At 35.6% G+C, this 16,304-nt stretch overlaps 1 protein-coding gene and 1 long non-coding RNA gene across 2 annotated transcripts; both read left to right on the forward strand.

The window, feature by feature from the left end:
- The first annotated feature begins 1,693 nt into the window (after positions 1 to 1,693).
- On the forward strand, positions 1,694 to 10,049 carry LOC110877106 (probable lactoylglutathione lyase, chloroplastic). The gene is made up of 9 exons (XM_022125266.2): positions 1,694 to 1,897; positions 4,219 to 4,426; positions 4,509 to 4,633; positions 4,720 to 4,784; positions 6,804 to 7,016; positions 7,105 to 7,152; positions 8,881 to 8,988; positions 9,523 to 9,663; positions 9,732 to 10,049. The coding sequence occupies exons 1-9, from the start codon at positions 1,765 to 1,767 to the stop codon at positions 9,771 to 9,773; spliced, it is 1,083 nt and encodes a 360-aa protein (XP_021980958.1). The 5' UTR covers positions 1,694 to 1,764; the 3' UTR covers positions 9,774 to 10,049.
- Positions 10,050 to 12,848: 2,799 nt separating this feature from the next.
- On the forward strand, positions 12,849 to 15,264 carry LOC110874073. The gene is made up of 2 exons (XR_002555613.2): positions 12,849 to 14,700; positions 14,895 to 15,264. It is a non-coding gene; the product is annotated as an uncharacterized LOC110874073 (long non-coding RNA).
- Positions 15,265 to 16,304: the final 1,040 nt, after the last annotated feature.

The raw sequence follows: 16,304 nt of genomic DNA on the forward strand, positions 1-16,304 counted from the left end.
TTCACATACCTCACGGGAGATCACTCCATCACTCGGCCGAAGGTGTATATTAGAATGGTAAGTGTTAAACCAGTAAGAGGTCTGAGGTTTGAACCTTGAGTGTTAAGAGATCTTAACCATTAAGAGCCAGTCTAATGCTTAACCATTTAGAGGCATATGTCTGACCAATTCAGATAAGAGGTCTTAACCATTCAAACTCAGAATAATGCTTAACCATTCAGAGGCAGATGTATGAACCATACGGTACCAAACACTTTCAATACCAATACGGGTACCCATGCTCACTTTTGATGTTTTTCAGAATCGGTATTTTTGATTTGGCATCGGTTCCGTACGTTATGGTATTTTTTTTTTCATTTTATATTTTCGAATTACCGTACTGGTACAGTACCAAACACTTTCAATACCAATACGGGCACCCATACTCACTTTTGACATTTTTCGGAATCGGTATTTTTTATTTGGCGTCGGTTCTGTACGTTACAATATTTTTTCTCATTTTATATTTTCGAATTACCGTACTGGTACCATACCTTATTGGCCTAGCTTTTAAGGGACGGGGGATCCACCCCTCCCCCCGATTGTTTTGGTTAGCAGTGTAATATTTTCGATTTTTTCGTCTGAAAATTTTAAAATTATATAGGTCTGCTCCCGTCAATTATTTTGCCTAAAAATCACCTGCCTCTACCAAGTTTATTGTCAAAAATATTTATACATATTTTCATATCGAGTTAAAAAAATGTGAAGAACGGGCTATTAGTAAGTTTTATAATTGTTTGTAAACTTTAAGTAAGTTTGGTACTACTTTATATATAAATCAAAGTTGAGGGTTCTCTTTTATCTTAAAGGTAATTACCATTTATCTTAAAGATCGTTGGGCTGAGTTGTAATTCTTCATCCAGGTACTTAAAATTTATCTCGCATCATAATAAATATTTGGTCTTTACTTTTGTTAAATAAAAAAAAAAACGTTCTTTTATGTATAAGAACGTCTCATTTGAATGAATAAAGATTTATGTAGTTTTACTTGGAGTTATTATTATTTGACCAGACCCGAATCAAATATCCGACCCGAACATATAACTCGAAACATAGCGATAGGAAAAAAAATTTAGAGTCATTACTTTCCGCATCCTCGGAACTTTTGCTCAAGCTCCGCCACTACCATACCATATAGTACCGAACACATTCAATACCAATACTGGTACACATACTCACTTTTGACGTTTTTCAGAATCTGTATTTTCGATTTGGCATCGGTTTTGTACGTCACGACATTTTACTCGCTTTATATTTTTCGAATTACTATATGATATCAAACACTTTCAATATCATTATGAGTACCCATTTTTACGATGTCAAACACTTTCAATATCAATATGGGTACCCATTTTTAATGGTTTTCACTATCTGTATGATACCGAGCTGAGAGCATTCATAATTCGTCCCCCAAATTTTGTGAGTGAGCTTTTTATATTATGAAAAATGATTGTAACTCGTTGAAAGTGATTGTGGGTAGAGGAGAGAAAAAATGTTACTGTTTATCTGTAAATAAATTTGAGAAGACACTTTCACCTTTTATAATTTTTTAATTTAATATATTTCGAAAGTATAAAAAATATTATTTAATCGAAAACCAGAGAAAAAATGTATTTGTTTTTAGTTAAATTATAGCTTAAAAAAAATAATACGTCAGATTTCGAGTTCGAACAAAATCCAAATTCTGCGTTTATGCTTCTAATTTGTGAAATTTCTTGAACAAAAATGGTGCGGATTTTACCGATGACGTCAGCGATTCGTCCTACAATCGCATCGTTCGCCACTGCTCGGTTCAGTGGCAGCATCGGCGTGATTAATGCTTCTTCTCGGTTCAATTCGGTCCACTTTGGCTCCACTGGTATGAATTTATGGATAGAATTAGGTTTTGTTTTGTTTATTGGTGATTTGAACGGTTAGTTTGTGTTTATGTGGATTGATATGGTTGTTTTTATGATTATATTGTGTTTTGAGTTGAATTTACCTAATTAGGTTTAGTTTGTGTGTATGAGTTAACGGATTTTAGTGCATTTGTGCGAATTATGGATGTGAATAGGTTTTGTTTTTGTTGTTGTTGTTGATTTAAGCGTTTAGTTTGTGTGTATGTGGATAGATATGGTTGTTTGTGTTATATTTTGTTTGAATTTGTATAATCAGGTATAGTTTATGCTTACGAGTTGAGGAATTTTAGTGTTTGTGTGAATTATGGATGTGAATAGGTTTTGTATTTTGTTGTTGATATGAGTGTTTAGTTTGTGTGTGGATTGATATGGTTGTTTGTGTTATATTTTGGTTTGAATTTGTTTACTTAGGCTTAGTTTATGTGTGCGAGTTAACGAATTTTAGTGCATTTGTGCATATCATAGAGGTGAACAGGTTTTGGCTTTTGTTGTTGATTTGAACGTTTAATTTGTGTGTGTGTGTGTGTGTGTGTGTGGATTGATATGGTTGTTTGTGTTGTATTTTGGTTTTAATTTGTTTAATTAGGTTCAGTTTATGCTTACAAGTTAACAGGCTTTAGTGCATTTGAGCATAATTTGTGTGTATGTGGATAGGTAGGGTTGTTTGTATCATAGTTAGACCATGCGTAGTGGGCATGTTTTTTTCAAAAAAAGCCCCCAAACACACCCAATCATGCCCCCCACCCCCTTGGGCGTTATTTTCGAAAAAAGCTCCGAAGCGTGTTTTAAATCACGCCAAAATGGAAAACTGTTGGCCAATCACATGCATCCCTCTTTTTCTTGGTCAATCCCCTTTTTTTGGTTAGTTTTTTTTTTTAATTTAATCCTTTACACCCCTTTTTAACATAATACCCACATTCCCACCACACCCATTTTAGAAAAACGCCCAATAATGCCCCTTGCTGACTGGACTGCCACATGGCGGAAAACGCCCAAGGGTGGGGGCATTATTCACCCTTACCACTACGCATGGTCTTATTAAAGGCTCTAGGCGCACTCAAGGCGCACAGGCCTCGCCTAGGGCCTAGGCGCAAAGCGCAAAAAAACCAAGGGCCTGAGAAAAATAAAGCGCATAATGAAAAATATATATATATATATGTATATTATGTATTAGAAAAAGTATACTATTCTTTAAATAAAATAAACAAAGTCTATTATATAACACCTTATATCATCTATTTAGTACCAAAAGTTCTAAAATATTAGTGTATTAGTGTAGAAAAGTAGTTTCCCTTAGATAAAAGTCCAGATTTGGCTAGAATCTTGCCGGAAATTAGAGAAGTTGGCCGGAAACTTTTCAGAATCTAGGAATCTCACCGGAATGTGCACATGAACCATCACCTGGAGAATTAAAGCGCAATTTCCTCGACTTAAGGCGCAACTGCCTCGCCTCGCCTGAAAAATGGGCCTAGGCGTAAGAGGCGATGGCTTTTAACAACTATGGTTTGTATCGTATTTTGGTTTGAATTTGTATAATTAGGTTTACTTTATGGCTTTATGTGTACGAGTTAACGAATTTTAGTGCATTTGTGGACATTTGTGTGTTTCGTTCGATTTGCTGTTGAAGAACATGTAGGAATTTATTCGAATATAAGACAGAAGCTAATATAACACTATGTTGATTAGTGGAATTAATATAACCTTATATTGTTTATATGCATAGTTGTCGATGGGGCAGCGCACTCAAGGTGCTTAAAAAAGCAAGGCTGACTGAACTTAATTTTGTATATCGGTGATGATAAATAGATTTAACAGAAGACTTTCATTTGATAGATCATAGTTGTCAATAGTGGCTATAGCGACCGCTATAGCGCGCTATGTAGCCATGCGACCAAGTGTCGCTATATGGGTCATAGCGACCAATAGCGTATTTAGCGACAGTTAGGTATTTTTTTTGGATGTAAATATCAATTAGATATAGCTATAAGCCTATAAAATAGCTGGATTTATAGGTTTTTGTTAAATATACATGTAAAATAGCATATATACAAGGGTATTTTGATGTAATATACATATAAAAATTTTGAAAATTCTTTTTCTAGTGTAATCGCTATCTATAAAATAGCCGTCGCTATTCGTTACGTAGCCTATAGGTGCCTTGTCGCTATTTGTCGCTATTCGCTATCGACAACTATGTGATAGATATTATATAGTGGTAGTTCATAGTCTGTTACTCTGTTATTATCTTATATTACCATGTGGCTTTTTATGTTTTGTCCAGCGGGATCACAGTCAAAAAACTTCGGTCTTAAAGCTTTTAAGATATTTAGACAAGAAGTAAACAGTAAATCAGCATCTAAAACAATAGTAAACATGGCTCAAGGAAGCACAGCAACCACGCAAGAAAATGCGTTGGAATGGGTAAAAAACGACAAGAGAAGAATGCTTCACGTAGTTTATCGTGTTGGTGACTTGGACAGAACAATAAAGTAACTTTTTATATTACATATTATTTTTTTATCTTTTTTTGTTAATAATTAATATGTGGATACGCCTGAAATGTGTTTGCAGGTTCTATACAGAGTGCCTAGGGATGAAACTGTTGAGAAAACGAGACGTACCTGAGGAGAAATACACAAATGCGTTTCTTGGATATGGACCGGAAGATTCTCACTTTGTGATTGAACTCACATATAGTAAACTATCTTCAAACTACTTTTTATCAGGCCAATAGTTATGTATGAATTCTTTGCATATGGCTAATATACATTCATGTTGCCAGATTATGGAGTTGATAAATACGACATCGGAACTGCATTTGGTCATTTTGGCATTGCGGTTGATGATGTGAGTGAATATTTTACCAGTTGATTTCTATCGGTTCTTGCATCTGCATATACACTGTCAATTTCCATGATGTTGATTGATTTAAGCTGATTAATTCTTTTAGCTTTTGTATTTTTTACTAGTTGTTGCCCCGCCCGCGTTGCCGGGCGATGGCCGATTAATTCTCAATCAATTATAAAAACACTATTATACTTTTGTTAGGAAAAAAAAAAACTAAAATGATGACAAGACCGTAGTTCTGAGCTCAGGGCAAAACTGTAGTTTGTCAGGATTAATGAGCGAGTGTCAGGCAGCTCCTTAACATGGAAAAAAATTAAATCCAGTCAACCAATTAAAAAACACTTTTATAGTTTTGCTAAAAAAACTAAAACGATAGCAATACTGTAATTTGAACTGAGGGTAAAGTTGTATTTGTTGACTTGGGTAAAATCGTAATTTGCCAAAAGTTAAAGTGATGGCAATACTATAAATTTGAACTAGAGACAAAATCGTAATATAACTTTGTACTAAGGACAAAATCGTAATTTTAAGCTAGGGACAAAACTATATTTATAATTTGAACTGGGGCAAAACAAAATTTTGAACTGAGGGCAAAATCGTAATTTTGAATTGGGGGGCAAAAGCATACTTTTATTTTGAACCGGGCAAAAACATAATTTTAAACTGAAGGCGAAATCATAATTTTTGAAACGGGGCGAAATTGCAAAATCGTCATCTTTAGTTTGGGGCAAAAGCAAAAATTTATTTTGAATTAGGGCCAAAATTGTAATTGTAATCTGGGGATAAAATCATAATTTTGAACCGAGGGCAAAATCGTAATTTTATTTTGAAGTGGAGGCAAAAACGTAATTTTATTTTAAATTAAGGACGAAACCGTAATTTTAAAGTGAATATAAAATAATAAAATTGTTGGTCTAATAGGGGAGTGCCACGCAGCTGCGTGGCACTATTCCCCTAACTTGTTTTTGTATATGTAGAAAATATGTAGAAAATGTTGGCCTTACTCATATCTATATAACGTGTCTTCTTTATAGGAAAAACAAAAGCTTTATTATCTCTCTTGTAGTTGACGTATATGCAGCAAAAAAACCAAGCTACTGCTTTAGTGTGTGAGGTCTTAATCCTAGATATAGGTGTGTTTGGATATGCATTTGAAAGGAATATGTGATATTGAATAATATTGTAACAAAACGGACTGTAGAAGATAGTGTTTGGATGTGCTTGTGCTGTTTGAGTGTTTTGAAGTTGCAATGATCAGATAATCACTTGTTTGTATGTTTGACAATTTCTTAGTATTTAAGAAATTAATAGATAACATGACCATGAAGACAAATTTGTGAAAAACAGAGTCGGTTTTTAAAATAAGATGATGACATGTTTAATTGTTAGTGTGCATTTTCTGATCATTTAAGAAAGAGTCAAGTACACAGATGGTCCTTGTGGTTAACCAAAATTTTGGATTTAGTCCCTAGCTTTTTTAAAGTACGCGGTTGGTCCCTGTGGTTTGCACTTTGTAACGCATTTAGTCCCCAACTTTTGCCAAAAAGTACATGGATGGTCCTTGTGGTTAACCAAAATTTTGGATTTAGTACCTAGCTTTTTCAAAGTACGCAGATGGTTCCTGTGATACGCGCTTTGTAACTCATTTAGTCACTAAACGTTGGGGGCTAAATACGTTGCAAAGTGCAAACCACAGGGACCATGCGCGCACTTTTGAAAAACTAGGGACTAAATCCAAAATTTTGGTTAACTACAGGGACCAACCTTGTACTTTACTCTAAAGAAAATAATAGATAAAATGACCAAAAACGGCATTTTGTGAAAAATGGAGAGGAATTTTGTGAAGCAGAAGAAAAATGTATGTCAAATTATGTTAAAAAGGGATAAATAGGTAATTTTATGGAACTGATTATTCACAACTAATTATTTGACCCATAATAAGATGCTTAGAAGCAAAAGCTGTTTATACAAATAACAAAAAGAACTTATTTTATAAAATAACTTGTTGGGGTTTTATAGGTTGCCAAGACTGTTGATCTCATAAAGGCTAAGGGAGGCACTGTAACCCGGGAAGCGGGTCCCGTCAAAGGTGGAAAAACAGTTATTGCATTTGTTGAAGATCCGGATGGTTATAAATTTGAACTTATAGAAAGGGGTCCCACTCCTGAACCCCTTTGTCAAGTAATGCTTCGTGTTGGAGATCTTGATCGTTCCATTGCTTTTCATGAGAAGGTTCGAGGATTTTTTGCAAATAAGATTTTTTTAATGATCATATTCAATCTCTTTTTTGTGAGCTAACCTAATCATGTGTATACTTTAGGCGTTTGGTATGGAGCTCCTTCGCCGAAAGGACAACCCTGAATACAAGGTAAATTAACAAATTAGCGATATATATATAGGCAAAAGATCAAAGACAAATAATCTTAACATACTAAACATACAAATTGAAGGAAAACCCAAAAAGACAAGGTGGCATTTTTGTAATTACCACCAACTATCAAAGTTACAACCAAAAATACCTAAAAAAACACAAATTTTTTTTAAACATTTTTTGTTAAAAAATCGCTACATTTCGTTAGCAAAAAAAAAAAAAAAAATTTTTTTTGGCTGCTACTAAAAGTAGCGATTTTTTAATAAAAAATGTTAAAAAAATAAAATAAAATAATGTGTGTGTGTGTTTTTTTTTATTTTTTTAGATTTTTTTAGGTTTTTTGGGGGTTTAGTTTTTAGCATTTTAGCTTGGGTGGGGTGGGGTGGGGGGGGGGGGTTAGGTTTTTTTAGGTTTTTGGGGGTGGGGGGGGGTGGGTGGGGGGTTTTTTTAGGTTTTTGGGGGGTGGGGGGGGGTGGGGGGTTTAGGTTTTTTTTGGGGGTGGGGGGTTTAGGTTTTTTTTGGGGGTGGGGGGAGTGGTTAGGTTTTTTTAGGTATATTTGTAGAGTAACTTTGATAGTTATTGATAATTACAAAAATGCCACCTTGTCTTTTTGAGTTTTCCTTCAATTTGTATGTTTAGTATGTTAAGATTATTTGTACAAGAACTTTACCCTACATATATATATGTATATATAGAGAGAGAGAGGGAGTTTAATATACAAAAAGTCTCTTAACGTGCGACGGTACGCGACCAACAAAATAACGTGCGTAATTATGATATAACATGCATAATTAGGGTAAAAACCAACCTATGCGTGATTTGTGTTTTGAACATGCGTGATTTTCTTCTTCATGCATAATTAGGGTTTGAAATTTATAACGTGCGTAATTTTACAAATGAACATGCGTAATTAAGTCGCGTACCGTCGCACATTAAGGAGCTATTGTACGTTAACCTTCCCCTATATATATATATATATATAGGGAGGGGCTCATGCGAGAACTCCATTTATTGCGAGAACCGCGAGAACCAATGTGAACACAACCTAAAATAGCTAAAAAAACCTAACCCCCCCAAAGCTAAAATGCTAAAAACTAAACCCCCAAAAAAACTAAAAAAAACTAAAAAAATCTAATTTTTTTTTTAATATTTTTTATGCTCAAATCGCTACTTTTAGTGGCCAAAAAAAAATTTTTTAATTTTTTTTTTTTTGGCTTCGAAAATTAGCGATTTTTATATAAAAATTATTAAACAAAAAAAAAATTTTTGTGTGATTTTTAGCTATTTTTAGGCATTTTTGGTTGTGTTCACATTGGTTCTCGCAATAAGAGGTGGTTCTCGCATGATCTTCTCCCTATATATAATTATATATATATATATATATGCCTACATGGCTTGGTCATTTTGTACGAAGTACCGGTAGTGTACCGAACCATTTTTGATACCAATTTAGTACCCACTTTTTGCGTTTTCAGGATCAGTACTTTCGGTTCAGTATCGGTACGGTACCGAGCTCATCACTATGTGGTTTACCAGTTCCCAAATGTTATAAACTTATAATTGTCGTTTTTCATTAAGTATTTGCATCATTGTTTTCCATGTTTTGGAATCTTTAATTTTTTATACCCAAAATGTCTAGAACTTGAACATTTATCGTCTTCTTAAACAAATAAACAAGACTGTAACATTTCTAATATCCACAAAACAAATATTTGATGTTGCAGTACACCATAGCAATGATGGGTTATGGACCAGAAGATAAAAACGCTGTACTAGAGTTGACTTACAATTATGGGGTCACAGAATATGACAAAGGAAACGCTTATGCTCAGGTTAATAAAGATATATCTTCTCTTCTTTTCTTTTTCGAGTAAAATGCCATTTTCGTCCCTGAGGTTTGGTCAGTTTTGTGACTTTTGTCCAAAGGTTTGTTTTTCCGCATCTGGATCCAAAAGGTTTGAAACCTTGCCATTTTCATCCACCTCGTTAACTCCATTCATTTTTTCTCCGTTAAGTCAGGGGTATTTTTGTCTTTTTTGTTAATTTAAAGGGCAATTCGGTCTTTTTCACTTTATGTACAAGCATTTAAAATACACCTGACCGAATCCGTTAACATAAAAGACGGAAATACACCTGACTTAACGGAGAAAAATGGATGAAGTTAATGAGCCTGATGAATATGGCAAGATTTCAAACCTTTTTGGATCCAGATGCGGAAAACCAAACCTTTGGACAAAAATCGCAAAACTGGCCAAACCTCAGGGACGAAAATGGCATTTTACTCTTTTTTTCTCAATTGCAATTATATCATGGAATACCATCTTAACATACTAGATTTTGTAACCGATTTTTTGTTTAATAAACAGATAGCAATAGGCACAGACGATGTTTATAAAACCGCAGAAGCAATTAAAGTTTTTGGCGGGAAAATTACCAGAGAACCAGGACCCTTACCGGGAATTAGCACCAAAATTACCGCGTGTTTAGATCCAGATGGTTGGAAAACGGTAAGTTCACATTGACTCACAAAACACTTCTTTGTATCGTATTTTGATAATTTGTTAATATTTTGCAGGTTTTTGTTGATAACGTCGATTTTCTGAAAGAACTAGAATGACGTGGAAGTTTAACTCATCCGAACCCGAAGTTCACCCATCAAAATGTAGCAAAACCCTCCATTTTGTAGATAATTGGAGGGTGGGTTATAAGTTGTCACAGGTTGCAATACTAGTAGAATGGCTAATAATGTATAGACCATTTTGTTTTGAACAGCCAAAGAAAGGAGAAAATTGCATATGGTAGAGTTGATTAATCATCACTTTATGTATAATTTGTTCCAACTTTTAGTATAATTTGTGGGGTGTGATGAGTGCAACAATTTCATTTTTTGGCACCTTGATCTCCACAAATTGTCATTTAAATAGGTGGTCTGTAGCCATTATCTTCTAGAGAGAATAAATACTCTCGTTCTAAGTTCAAAGTCGTCGATGGGTCCACGTGGCTAGTTAGTCTAACAAACATGTCGCGACTAGAGGTTCAACATTTTGACATGATTACTAGTCGGGTCAGGGTTTTCGACCAAACATGACATCAAGTTTATTAGAGTCTGTATGTTGTTAGGTATTTAGGTTAATGGGAGATAGGTTGTCTTAAAACGGTAGTTATGGCTTAGCTCATTGGTTTTTTTCGATTAGTTTATGTGATTTTAGCTAATTTCTACTTCTCCAAACCCTCTTCTTGGTCAAGTTTTGCTTCCAAGTCAATAACTTTGGCATTGGGAAACCATCTTTCTAGTCCTTAGGGGTTCTAGTCCTTAGGGGAGTGGGGGCAGAGCGTTATTCCCCAGTGATGGCCAAAATTAACGCGTGGAACAATGAATAAGACCACCGCCACTCAAGTTTATAACGCGTGCAATATTCCACGCGTGGATTTTATCACGCCGTGGAAATTGTGAGGGAACATGGGGGTTTATTTTTGGGTGTTGTGAGTGATAGGCAATGCCACTAAAAAAGGTTGTGAGTGATGGAAAAATGGTTGATGACATGACGGAACTTGATTGGTGCTTGTGAGTGATGGAATTCTATCACTAGTGACCACCCCCACCCCCCCTTAGTTCTTCAATTTTTATCTTATTCTCTACGGCGTCATCAAATATAACCTGTAATTAAAAGAAAACATGTACCAATGTTTAAATTTAGCGCTTGAAAGACATAGACCCTTCGAAAATGTTTCGGTCTTTCGATTTTACCAAAACAAAGCATAAAATAAAGTAATGGAAACTGGTTTTGTAAAAAAAAAAAAAAAAACAAGCTTTGCATGTCGTAACAAAACTTTGCTTTTTGTGTAGCAAAAGACTAGCTGTCACTAAAAAATATCTAAGGAGATAGAATCTCGACTATGTAAACAACTATTGGGGAATTTAGTAAACACGGATGATTTAAGAGGTGTGAGATCAAATTATTTCAGTGGTTCTTCAGAATAATTCAATCGGACACAACTCATAATTTTGAGAACAATTCCCGAATAATTATTCGGGTGAACCACCGATATAATTTGATCTGAGAGTGACTACACGCTTCTCTGATCATCCGATAATCTGAAAATTCCCCAACAAATATGTTATTAAATACGATTATGAAGAAATATGCATTAGTTCTTGTGACATATATACATTGCACGTTATGTAGCTACTTTTTTTCATTGTAATTCATGTACATGTTTAAATAAACACTGTCTTAGTTAATGTTGTTAGTGTTCTTGCAACCAATGTTTTAAAAACCGGTTCAAACCGGCCAGTTGTACCGGTTGAACCATCCGGTAAAACCGCCTGGTACACCCGGTTGAACCGCCCAATACACCCGGTTAAACCGTTTTTGAGCCAAATCCGGTACGTTATAAAAACCGGATTTTAAAACATTGCTTGCAACATACATATTGTTGTTGGCATGTTAGTATACATCGTAATTCATGTAGTGGTTTAAATAAACAATGTCTTAGTTAAGAGGTGTGCGTTTTCTTCACAAAAGTTTTTCTTGTCATCTTTTGTCTGTGTTGCTTTGTTTTTTGGAAGTCATTTCATTAAAAAACCTTTGCGCGTCCTCTTCTTGCTGCAGATGTAGGATGGCTTCTTCTAACCTCTTCTTGCCCTAAAACCAAAACATAACATGAAACCCTAGCCCCCTCTCCTCCTGCCGCCTCCACCCCTCCCCACCATCGACCCATCCATCACCGCCACCCTCCCCACCGTCTTCCTCCTTCACCACCGCCTTCCCTCCCACGCCGACCTCATTCACCGCCAGCTTCCCTCCCCCGTCGACCTCCTTCACAGTCGCCACCCTACCCACCGTCTTCTTCCTTCACCGTCACCACCCTCCTCACCGTCTTCCTCCTTCACATCCGGCTTCCCTCCCCCGTCGACCCCTTCACAGGTTTGTTACTTTGAGCAGTCTGTAGAAGATACAGTCTTCTTCTTGCAGACTGCAAAGGTTTAGTCCACCTCTTCTGCTACAGATGTCTGCATATGTGGTCCGTAGACTGCAGACATTTTACCTCTGGAAAAACAAACAACACCTTAATGTTGTTAGTGTTCTTGCAACATACATATTGTTTTCGATATGTTAGTTTGCGTCAAGTAGTATTTGTTTTATTATCAAAAAGTTGTAATACTTGTGGGTTCCATGATTTACATAACATAATAAATATAATGTAAGATCTAAAAGAAAATATAGGCAAAAGATATATATATATAAAGGATATCTGTTTAAATCCGAAATTTCTATATTAGGTACGACTCCGTCTCTTATAGAATTTATATCAAAATGTAAATAAAAACTAAAACATTTCTAAAGGTTAAGTCGATTTCACATATATGAGCATAATTCATATAACCCATTTGTCATAGTCTACTATAAATTCAAGACCTAGAAGGAATATTCCGGAATGGTACTAACATTCTGGACCAGCAAAGCTACTCGGAAGGGCTTAGAAACACCAAGATATTTCATCAAAGATACTAGATATTTCCACCATGTACTTTTGAATAAATGTCTGAATATTAACTTAGATTAATCTAGACAATACCCTGAAGAATTTTGTAATAGCACTATCTAGATATGGAACTATCTAGATCAGCCCTAAGATGTATAAATAGGTGTTTTTGGGTCTCATTTCAACATCTATCACTTGCAAAGCTTTCATAAGTAATATAAAGAGCCTTTTACTTGTATACTTGCGATCAAGTATTGCAAGCACATTGCGTTTGATCCAACACTCCGTTTCCAGACAATGATTAGTCTAGCATAATGCAAGTTGGGCTACATCACACCGGACCAGGCGGACTTGTTGAGGTACCCTCCGAAATGGACCAAAGCCCAATACGATAAGCGCAATTTGGATGTGGCCAATTTGGTTTAAGCTTGCAAGGCTTCTACAAATAGAAGTCTCCTCATCAACATAAAACATCTTACCTTCTTTCGCAAACTCCCTTTCACATACTATTATGCTTACACTCACATACATACCAATATCTATGGTGAATCCAACACTAACTTGAGCATCAGAGGGTGATCAGAGACTTGAGTCTCTGACCCTTTCTTATGTGTCTCATGGTTTTGCAGATATGACGAGACAAAGAAGGCGAGGTGTGGTCGCGTTTACCATGTTAATTGCCGAAGAAGTATATGCCCTTTCCAAGATTTGCTCCTTCAGATGTGTTTCCAGTTTTAAGTAATTCTATCACATATCTTGAAACATTGCGTACAAACTAAGAATCATATAAGAATGACATCAACTTATATGCATTAAATATCCCAACAATAAGCATCAAGTCTAAGCAAAAGAATTAAAGAAGTTTGATTTAGCTACCTTACTTTTATATCAATGATTACTAACAGCCAGTCATTGACGATCTTTTCCCAACTCGATCTACAACTCGTAACAGATACAATATCAATAGGGCTGGTGGTTCCTCCAACACGGTGTATTCCTGTGACGGTCTTCCGCATAATTTGGCCAACAGACCTGCACACCGGCTCCTGTCTATTCTCATATGAATTAGGGTGCAGTTTCGCTCCATCATCATCTTAGTGGTGTCCACAACAATGTTAAGCGGATGATCCATAATTCTTTAATATCCCCCTTTAAGCCCTCTAGCAGTTTTAAAGTCGTTTTCGATCAACAAGTTTGATAATGTTTTGAATTAAACACAATTCGTTGAATATGCTCTATACTTCAGCCTCAATAGTTGCATAAGATCCTCCTTCCATCTTCCCATGTACCCACACATCCGTCTTCCTTTCTCATATCTAAACAGACCCCCATAACTTGACGGACCTGGATTCCTGTTTGAACTTTCACCCGTCTTCAACTTTAGAACATCTTCGACTGAAAACATTGGTCCTTTTTGACATATCAGCAAATGCAAGTGTTATGCAATATGTCTAAGGTTGATATTGGTCCTGTTAGGGCTTTTATTGTAATGAGGACAATTTATGGTGGTTTCGAAAATGTTGGTGCTACTAGAGTGGATTTTAAAAACTTTAAAAAGGATTTAAATTCATATATTGGCGAGTTTGATGCTGATATGTTGGTTAGTATGCTGAAGAAGAAGAAGAAATAGTTTCTTCCTGATTTTTCTTTCGAGTATACTATTGATAGTCAACAACAATTAACTGGACTGTTTTGGGCCGGTGAGCAATCTAAAATGACTTCCATGCTAACACGAGTAGTTTAACTCAGAATTACCTCGTAAGAGCATTTCTCATTTTTTTTTGCTTTGCTAGAAACTTTTGAAAAAGTCTTCAAATAGCCATTGATAGTTTACGAATTATGCTTAGTAGGGACCTAAACACAGGAATGGTTCAGAGTCAGACCACGCCTTATGACGAAAGGGGGAGAACTTTTCTGAACCGAAGAACAGATTTTGTTGGGACCATACTTAGTATTATCTGTTGCATATCCAAATTCACATCTTTAGACTCTTTCACACCTTTGGACTCTTTCACATCTATGGACTCTTTCAAAGGCAGATATGCACAAATGTGATTGTGAGTATATTTTATTACTTAATATTAATAAACAAATCCCAATCAATCACACCTTTGGACTCTTTCAAGGTTTTTGGTGATGTGTCATTTGATGCAACTTACAACTTAAACAAGTATGTCATTACGTAATTATATGTATACTATGTAATTATTTTTTGCTATTGAACTTTTAAGCAATGTGTTGTGTTTTTCAGGTACAAAATGGTATTTGTTCCATTTACTGGGATTAACAATCACTTTCAGAATGCTACTCTTGGAGCTGGTTTATTGAGATCTGTTAGTGCATAATGTCTATAGCCTACATCAGCGTATCAAGTCATGTATGTAATAGGTTAATGTGTTAGAGTCTCAGATTTGTATTGTTTAAACCTCTTCGTACGAAGGAGTCCTTCGCATGAAAAGGGATGTGTCACTCGCACGGATTGGTTTGTCTATAAATAGGTGTGAGGGTGTGAGCATTTGAGAACTTTTGGCACTCGGACGGCGAAGCGCTGTCGGTTTATTTTAAGGTCTGTACTTGATATTTTTCACTAAAATCAGTGCTAATTGATAATATCTTGTGTTTGTCTACTATTCAATCGGACTTTGCAAGATGCGAATAACTTTATTGAGGTCGCCAGAGCATTAACGAGATCGAAACGGTCCTCACAAGTGCTATCAGGGCTTGGAGGCCGACTTCAGAGACTCTACACACAAGATTTCAGCATTTGAAGACATTTCTACACTTCTCACTTCCACTCACTCTACTTTTTCATCTTTTTCTGATTGAATCCATGGACAGAATGACCCAGATTATTTAAAACGTGTTTTTAACAAATCCTTGAAAACTTTGGCCCAAAACACAATCAGAATCAATCAAATATGCAAAAACACGTAACTTGAAAACTCGTAGAAAGGAACCATTCACGCGAATAGACCCCACTCGCATGAAGAGGAATTTTCCATTCATTCTAAAATTCCATTCGCATGAGTGATTTGTCTATACAGTTTTTGTTTCATTCGCACGAATTGATCTGTTTGACTGATTTCAAGGGTTCTTTTGTACGAAATTCGAGATTTAGACAAGATGGATAATGCATTTTATTACGCCTTTTCAACATCATTGTCTTCAATGGCTCCGAATTTGAATCTTGACAACGAGCTTGGTACATTCGTCAAACCACAGAAATTGATGAACATGGATGAATTTAACGGTTGGCGAGAAAGGTTTTGTAACTGGGTGCAAGCAAACTCGATGGAGTGTTGCTTTTCTATCCTAGAAGAGCATACCGAACCTTTAAATGAAAGTGGACAAAAGAAAACATTACTGCAATTTAATCAGCAAGAAAAGGATACTTTTGTCAGAGAGAAGATGATGGTGAATTACTTTCAACAATCAATTAAAGATGACATCTTTACTCTTTTACAACACTTTGGAACCGCACATTCGATTCGGATCGCATTAAAGAACAAATATGAAGGCGGTAAAGAGATGTTGAAAAGTAAGAAAACATTGATAAAAAAGGAGTCTGGTATATTATCTTGCTTAAAAGGTGAATTGTTAAAGCAAATCATCGAGAGATACTGCCATCTGATAGCCGAGATGAGAAGTTTGGGTATAAATA

The sequence above is a fragment of the Helianthus annuus genome, chromosome 9, assembly GCF_002127325.2.
Source record: "Helianthus annuus cultivar XRQ/B chromosome 9, HanXRQr2.0-SUNRISE, whole genome shotgun sequence".
In the NCBI taxonomy this organism is placed as follows: domain Eukaryota; kingdom Viridiplantae; phylum Streptophyta; class Magnoliopsida; order Asterales; family Asteraceae; genus Helianthus; species Helianthus annuus.

What these genes read in the sequence shown, in the direction of transcription:
- LOC110877106 (XM_022125266.2), top strand. Translation starts at nt 1,765, where the DNA reads ATGGTGCGGATTTTACCGATGACGTCAGCGATTCGTCCTACAATCGCA. An exon ending in TGTGATTGAACTCACATATA is followed by an intron (nt 4,634 to 4,719) that starts GTAAACTATCTT and finishes TCATGTTGCCAG; the next exon opens with ATTATGGAGTTGATAAATAC. An exon ending in AGGACAACCCTGAATACAAG is followed by an intron (nt 7,153 to 8,880) that starts GTAAATTAACAA and finishes TTGATGTTGCAG; the next exon opens with TACACCATAGCAATGATGGG.